Source organism: Nelusetta ayraudi, unplaced genomic scaffold, assembly GCF_046127955.1.
Source record: "Nelusetta ayraudi isolate G7.1 ecotype Tasmania unplaced genomic scaffold, CSIRO-AGI_Nayr_v1 ptg000070l, whole genome shotgun sequence".
Classification (NCBI taxonomy): Eukaryota; Metazoa; Chordata; class Actinopteri; order Tetraodontiformes; family Monacanthidae; genus Nelusetta; species Nelusetta ayraudi.
The window spans coordinates 2,526,555-2,534,514 of NW_027466120.1; the positions used below are offsets into that span (position 1 = coordinate 2,526,555).

Genomic DNA, 7,960 nt, shown 5'->3' on the forward strand with positions numbered 1-7,960 from the left:
ATAAAGTATATTATGACCTGGTTCACTTGATAAAAAGGCTGTAATGTATAGCTGACATATTATATTCAAACTTTTGTTTGGTGCACTACCAAAGGTGCATTGCACAAAAATCAAAGTCAAGTCTTAGATGAAATTGAGTTTTTGATGCATTGATTGCATCAAAATCACAGCTCACCTACCACAACTAAAAACTCCAAGCGCACCCTGTCGTTACAACCTCTCACACTTCTCTTGCCACTGTAAGTGATACAACACAAAGCCACTGTGGCCGCTGGACGGCAGGGATTTATCGAGGCAAACACACCTACCAGCGCTCCATTGCCGCATGTGTATAGAAGGATTGGCCCGGCCGACACCGGCTAATGCAGATATAATTGACTCTCCTCTTTTAGTCTGCGCATGGATTTTCACGAGTGCGCCGGCTCATTGTGCGACAACAAATTAAGCAGGCATCGGCCAAAAGGAGCCGCAGAGGTTCCCCCCTGCAAGATGTGGAGAACAGTCCCCCGAACTCTGCCAAATCTGCAAACACAGCTTCTCCTCTCTCCAGGCCCTTTCATCTCCCCCGACAGAGCGCTGTCGCAGAAAGCCAAGTCAAGACATGAGTGCTTCTGGGCCCTTGTGAGTGCTGTCGTCTCTTAAAAACCCCCCACCAAACTGCCATGATTTCTGTTCTCATTTGCATTCCTCACGGTGGGCAACGCTGGCATCTTCTTTAATGACGCTTTAATGGTGGAGTTACTCAAAAGCCTTCTTTGAATTGAAGGGGAATTCCTCCTCTCCTCGTCGTCCGAGCCCAGAGATCTTTTGATATGCAGGAATGAGGAGGAGAGGAATTATTGCCGGATTGGGTTTGAAATGGCAAAGAGCTGTCTGACTGACTCCAGATCAAGGCCAGACAGGTGCCACTCTACCTATGTGGGATTTATCCGGCCCGAATCCCATTGAGCGCCTCGGCGGCGGAGAGCAGTTGTGTAATCTCTGAGGAGATCCGCGGAATTAGATCTGCATCATTTGGGCCGATCCGAGAGCAAATAAAGGGCGATGTGAGCCCGAGCACACACAGCTGGCCCTTGAGACTGTGGGATCCTGGGTAAACAAGTGTCCAGCATGCCTCGGCACAGCTCACCCATACAGGGGGGCAGACATGAGCCAGTGAACAATGACCGATACTCCACTAGAGACTGGGCTGAAGCAGGGCTTAGCAAAATTTTATTACATTTGGCCCGTTTCAATAGACTGCAGAGCGAAAGAGGATCAAAGACTTTGTCATCAGTTTTAAGATTACTATGACATCTTCGCCTCCTTAGATGGCGTAATGCTCCTTTTGTCGCCACTTATTGAACACAGAAACCTGCAGTTCTTTCACATCAGGGCTGCATTTGTATCGGGGTTGCAGATTTTTAGCAAAGGCGCTTCAATATATTGTCACACTGGAAGTTTATATCAGTAGTTTTAAAGGTAACTTTTTTTGCAAAGTTTTTGTACTGGCAATTTGTATACCCTCATCATTACAGTGTTATGTCACGGTTATGTACTATGTACTCACTATTAAAAAAAAAAAAAAACCCCAGCTGAGGTTGATCTAGAAACACACAGTCTAATAGTGAAAAATCCTTATAATCAATCATATTGCTTCATACACTGTATGCGTGAATATTGTATTTTTGGCAGGTGCATATGGTTAGTGTTGCCTTTCTGCGAGAGTTTAAGACTATATTGTATTCAGATTTTCTAGCTACATTTTAACGTATACATTTGGACAGTTCACTAACCATACTTTCTATTGTGTCAATATAAGAAATAATGAAGTTGACTTGTACCTGAATAAATAACCATGAACCCGATCAAGGCAAAGTTTCTGCTATCATCATTCTCTTTAATATTTTTTTTTCTTTTTTTCTGCTCAGATGTGCCACCCTGTGGTCAGCGTCAGCAGGCTTGCTTCCTGGTGAGCAATAATGTGGTGATGAGGGATTAGTCGTCTTTCACACACCTCCTACCAAGTCTCTCCTTCTGCCCTGTGTGTGAGATACAGTAGACGACGAAAATAAGTGTTCATTCACTAACATTAGTGTACGACGTGGAAATAACAGTTAGGATTGAAAACTGAGAATGACGAGACCGTAAATGGAGATTTAGAACACCAGCGTGCACGATGTTTTAGTGAAAACAATTCAATTTGAAGGATATAAGAGCTTGGGTCCGTAAACTGTTGAAAGCCGTATTGATCATTCATGTAATCCCTCATATGCTTCGCGCGTCACTTTGACCAGAGAGCGAGCATGACAAGTCAGCCGCTAGATGGCACTCTACTGCAAACATTGTCATGGCCTTAGTCAAGAAGATACCTTCAACCTGTTGAACAGATCATGAAGAAATGCATTTATAAACGAGCCTCTTTTTGTAAAGACACTCAGTCCAGACACTTTGGTTTCTACTTTGAATCCATTTGAATCTCTCTCTTCTTTACTTTTTGCTGACTAGGCTGCAGCCTCTTAATCCTGCAATGTTTACGATGTCTTCATGAAAACTAAGGATAGCAGGGTATCTCTCTCCCCCCCCCCCCCCTCCACAATTGTTAAGGATCCGTTTTATCCTCTTTTATGCAACCGAATCTGACGTAAATCAGAAGCTTGGTAAAACACACACAGGCTACTGCTGCCTCGCGTGGAGCTCTGCAGGTTTTGGCACGTGCTCGAGCGCAGACTTTGCTGAAATGGCACGCGGGCAGATGTGGCTCCCTCCTCCCCACTCCTCCTCCCCCTACTCTCCTCCCCTCTTTGAACTACTCCCGCGCCGAAATGATTGACACGGGGCCCGTTCACGGCCAATGAAAACACGCCCTGCCTTCTTTGCATACAGTGGCCGCGCGCCATTGGCTTAAGGACGTGCTACTGCAAACCGCCTCGCGTGCCACTACAAATATCTCCCGCTCGGAGGTTCTTCGGGAGACGGAAGAAATAAGGCAATAAAAATAAACAATAAAAGTCGAACGTCTGCTTGTTTATGTGAAACTCTGACGTCAAAGAAGATGTTGTCAATTTAACGAAGAAGGCTGAATGAAGTTGAAAGGAGTTTGGATTAAATAAATATGCTTAAAAATAATTTTAATTCTCATTACTGGAAAGCTAAATATGACATAAATCGATATATATATATATATATATATATATATATATATATATATATATATATATATATATATATATATATATATATATATATATATATGTACATAGACGCATTTGCAACGTTCTTCCACTTAATTCTAAACAAGGTCGACGAAAACACACGCAAAAGATGCTGCACTTTAAGTAGCAGAAAAAGAGACTGCAACACACACACACACACACACACACACACACACACACACACACACACAAACAGCAGCAGCAGCAGCAGCAGGACTGGAAGCAAACATCCAGCTCCTTCCCCTCCTCCTCCCTTGGCTCCCTCCTCCCCCTGCTCGCCCGCCCGCCCGCCTGCCTTGCTCCACGGCTCGGGGCCGACCGCCGCCGACCGACCGCCGCTCGCTCCGCTGTGTGTGTGTGTGTGTGTGTGTGTGTGTGTGTGTGTGTGTGTGTGTGTGTTGTTTGTCCCTGCAGGGCTGATTGAGCAGCGCGTGACTGACGGCCCGCGGGGGTGTTGTCCAATCAGCGGTCCGCCCCGCGCCCAATGGGTGAGTCCTCGCTGCGATTGGCTGAGGCGAGTGTGGGAAAGAATGCAGAGAGGGATTCACACGAACCGGGAGCAGGCGAGCTGCCTATAAAAGCGGCCGCGCGGCGTGTGGCGGGCGGCAGACACAGGCGCGCAGTCACCACACGCACATTCGCACACGCACGCACGCAGGGTGCGAGCACACGCGTCTCTACCACCAGTTCAGCCGCTGTGGATGACAGCACAGCGCACAGGCCAAGTGACCGCTGCCACAGCACGAGCATCTCTTTCATGTTCCGCGGCGGCGCAGCGTGAAGAGACCTGAAAGAGTCTGGGGCGATCTGTTTTTTTTCATCTATCGCAACTTTCAAGAGGATTTACTTTTGTTGTTGTTGTTGTTGTTGTTATTATTTTGGGAGAGCTCAGTTTCAGCGATGCCAGCTGACACTATGGAAAAGCAGACGGCATCCCCTATTGCCGGGGCCCCTGCAAACGGATCTCACACTCCGGACAAGCCTAAGAATGCCAGCGAGCATAGAAAAGTAAGGAGCCACATATGATTTTGTTGTTGTTTATCTTTGACTTTTTTTTATTTGTTTTATTTGTTTTATTTATTTATTTATTTTTTATTAGTTGGTTCGAGACAACTAAGCCTTTTAAGGCAGTTGGGAAGTTTCTTATAGTGTGTGTGTGTCTGTGTGATCGCTGAGTATTCACATCGAACTTTTTTCCCTCCTTATTATCATTTTCAGTCTTCCAAACCCATCATGGAGAAACGCCGGAGAGCGAGAATTAACGAAAGCCTCGGGCAGCTCAAGACTCTCATCCTGGACGCACTTAAAAAAGACGTAAGTATTTTTTTTTCTCTCTTCCACTAACGTGAATGATTTGAATCTAAACGTTTCTCCAGTGCAAACGTTAATAAACGATTTTCTTTCCCCACACACAGAGCTCACGACACTCCAAGCTGGAGAAAGCGGACATCCTCGAGATGACGGTGAAGCACTTGAGGAACCTGCAGCGCGTCCAGATGAGCGGTAAGCTCTTACGGATATTCTTCTTGCAAACGTGCAAAAAGCATCCACCAGATAAAGGAGCTGTCCATCCGAGCGTCCGTCTCTAACCAGTCTGTATTTCTCCTGCCAGCAGCGCTCTCAGCGGACGCCAGCGTCCTCAGCAAATACCGGGCCGGCTTCAACGAGTGCATGAACGAGGTGACCCGCTTCCTCTCCACCTCCGAAGGCGTGAACACGGAGGTGAGGTCGAGGCTCCTCAGCCACCTGTCCGGCTGCATGGGCCAGATGATGTCCATGAACTACCCGCAGCAGGCCGCCCCGCAGCAGGCGCACCTGGCGCAGCCGCTGCACGTTCAGCTGCCGTCCACGCTGCCCGTCAACGGAGCCGCCAAGCTCGGCACCGCCGAGCCGCTGTCCCCCAAAGTCTTCGGCGGTTTCCAGCTGGTGCCCGCCAGCGACGGCCAGTTCGCCTTCCTGATCCCCAACCCGGCCTTTGCCTCGGCCACCGCGCCGGTCATCCCCCTGTACGCGAACGCCGGGGTGCCAGTTGCGCTCAACGCCAGCCCGGTGCACAGCAGCTCGGCGCCGCCTGCGGCTTCTCCAGTCCACGGCATGACGTCCTTCTCCGGGGGATCCAAGGCAGTCAGCCCGGTGGGAGTCAGCACCAGCCCGGAGAGCAGCGAGCCCGTCTGGAGGCCTTGGTAGTCATGTAAAAGGAAAAAGAAGAAGAGACTTTCATGACTTTTGCAGACTCACAAAACTGACAGCACACCTACCACTGTTGCGGGGATTTAAAACAAAAACAAACAAAAAAAAAAACTTTTTCACAACGGGAAGGGAATTCAAAGCGTTTGATAAACTCTCCTCCACCCCTCGACCATCGTTGTTTCGTTTTATGGAACAGAGTATTGCCTTAAGTGGCGCATTATGGTGTTTTTTATGATTTATTTTCTGAATCCAACATTTGGAGCTCGGAAATAAATGCTGTAACATGCAGATGGAAGATTTATAGGACATGTTTTGTTATGAAGTACTTTTTATGAAAAGGTTTAGTTTTGTACAGAGTTGTTATTGATTGTCAAACCAAAGCTGTGTTTTATATTATTGAATGTTTTTGTGTTACAAAGGAAAAAAACTGAAGTTGGGCGATTGTCCATTGTTTAAATAAAGGAGACTTTAAAAAATATTTTTTTCTCATGGCAAGCTTGATTCTATACTTCTGGTTCTATTTTTATTTATTTTTCCATAAGTGGCACCGAGATTGAGAGCTCATATCAGACAGTCAGGGCAAAATGTAGGAACACTTAAAACGCAGAAAACTCAACAACAACAACAACAACAACAACAACAACAACAACAACAACAACAACCGACACAAAACCAAGACATTCTTAAACTTTTATTTATTAGGTTGTTTGGCGGGAGCTCCTCACATCTCTCCTGCTGGAAAGAAAGCTCCAGTGGAGGATGACGACGTTGCTGTTGGTGTATTTTTTTTTTCTTTTGCGATAAAGGTAATTAAAAGTTTGAAAAGAGACTTATCCAGTATGCAGCGGGAGCGTTAGCAAGTTCCAAACCCCATTCACGAGCCTGGGAAATGCGCTCAAGGGTTAATGTCACTAACAGATTGCCTCAGTGAAAGGAGAATATGGAAGGATCCTCGCTTCCCTTTGTGCATCAATTGTTCGATTCCACTCCCCAGTCCGGCCCTGGGAGCACAATGAAGGAGAAAACGAGGGAACTTGCCTCGACGTCAACCCCGACGGAAGTGTGTGTGTATGTGTGGGTGTGTGTTGGGGGAAGTGAAGAGGGCTGCGTGTGGGGCGGATGAGCCTCGAACATCTCACTTTTTATTTTTTTTTTTATTTTTTATTTTTGTTAATCAAATTACTTTCATAAACTCAAGTGATTCTTCTCCCTCCTCGGATTCCTGCGCACTGACGGTGTATTTGTTTCATCTTCATCTCCCGCCTCTGCTGCTTATCACTTGCTGCAAACTCCACCACCTCCCTCCCCCACTTCCACCTCCCCCTCCCCCTCCTGCACCTCCCCCCTGTGAGAGCGGTCCATCCACCCAGAGCTCCTGTGTCGGGCGGCGTGGTGCCGGCCATGTGTCAGCCGCCTGCAGCCACCGGGCCCCCAGCCTCGGGGTTACGTTACAGCCCGTTAAACGCCACCGCCCCCTCTGACTCTGACACCCCTCTTCCCCCCCTCCTCTCGGCATTTAATACTCCCGACTACTGGTGCGCGCGACATACATGGCTCAGAGTTTTAAAAAGTGCCTCTCAAACTGGAAATATTTTCTCTGGGTTACATTTATCAAGGGCATTTGGATGGATGGATGGATGGATGGATGGGGAAAGACTTTCTTCCACGTCTTTGATGCCTCGTTTCACAGCTGCAGGTGCTCTGCGCGAACCCATTTCAATAAAGTGGCATGATGCATCGTAAAAACAACACTACAAAACAAGCTCATTCAAACCCACAGGTTGTTTTTTTTTTAGTACATCGAAATCTTTGTCACAGTTTGCAAATTGCAGTTTATTTTGTTCAGATATGCTCAGACGTACAGTTTCACGCTGCAGCGTAAACCCCTTTTTTTGAAAAACAAAACACAAAGCAAAAACCCAACTGCCGATTTTAATCTTTCATTGAATCGTTCAACCGACCGGCTCGCTCGTGGTTCTCGCTCTGACTCCAGTGCTCCAGTGCCCGGCGGATGACACCGACTTTTCGGTGCAGGGCTGCAGCGAAACCGCGCTGCCAGCGACTTTTTATTTTTTATTTTTTAGAGGCGACTTCCTCCTGCACAAGAAAAAAGGAAAGAAGGCAGAAAGTACTGAGACACCAGCTGGCAGCCTGTGTGGCTTCTGCGGTCGTCCCTGCAGCCTTCGTGTCTGCCTTAATAGTTCAGAGATGTCTTACTGGGGCTGAGGTCGTGAGAACCGAGCGAACTAGTCTGCCTGCGGTCGTGGCAGAGCGCCAGTCAGTAAATCCCCGCTGGCAGCGCCGGTTTTCTGCGGAGGTGAGGAGGCGGGCACACACACACACACACACACACACACACACTCACTTGTTGGCGCGCGCGCGTCCGGTGTAAACGCACGTCCTGACGTGTGGGCGACTCTCGTTCGGTTTTCACCCCCCCCCGCGCGCGCGTCAGCCTGCCCCTATTTTTGAAATGGTAGCGCGGTTTGATAATTAGAATAAATCCGACAATTACAGCCGAAGACTTTTTTGAATAGATCAAGTTACCAAGAAAATATATATATATATATAAATAT

The 7,960-nt window shown here is 47.5% G+C and overlaps 1 protein-coding gene across 2 annotated transcripts; it reads left to right on the forward strand.

Annotated features, from left to right (window-relative positions):
• The first annotated feature begins 3,800 nt into the window (after positions 1–3,800).
• Positions 3,801–5,871, forward strand: her9 (hairy-related 9). Of its 2 annotated transcripts, none has more exons than XM_076042065.1 (4): positions 3,801–4,202; positions 4,413–4,508; positions 4,610–4,697; positions 4,807–5,871. In XM_076042065.1, exons 1-4 carry the CDS (start codon positions 4,095–4,097, stop codon positions 5,379–5,381), a joined length of 867 nt encoding a protein of 288 aa, XP_075898180.1. In that variant the 5' UTR covers positions 3,801–4,094; the 3' UTR covers positions 5,382–5,871. The 2 variants fall into 2 exon arrangements, with proteins under 2 accessions (XP_075898180.1, XP_075898181.1); XM_076042066.1 differs by having other exon boundaries at positions 4,810–5,871.
• The last annotated feature ends 2,089 nt before the right edge of the window (positions 5,872–7,960 follow it).

Excerpts from the sequence above, each read along its gene's own strand:
- her9 (XM_076042065.1), top strand. The coding sequence starts at position 4,095 with ATGCCAGCTGACACTATGGAAAAGCAGACGGCATCCCCTATTGCCGGG. Across the intron at positions 4,509-4,609 it reads TGGACGCACTTAAAAAAGAC|AGCTCACGACACTCCAAGCT; the intron begins GTAAGTATTTTT and ends CCCCACACACAG. Across the intron at positions 4,698-4,806 it reads GCAGCGCGTCCAGATGAGCG|CAGCGCTCTCAGCGGACGCC; the intron begins GTAAGCTCTTAC and ends TTCTCCTGCCAG.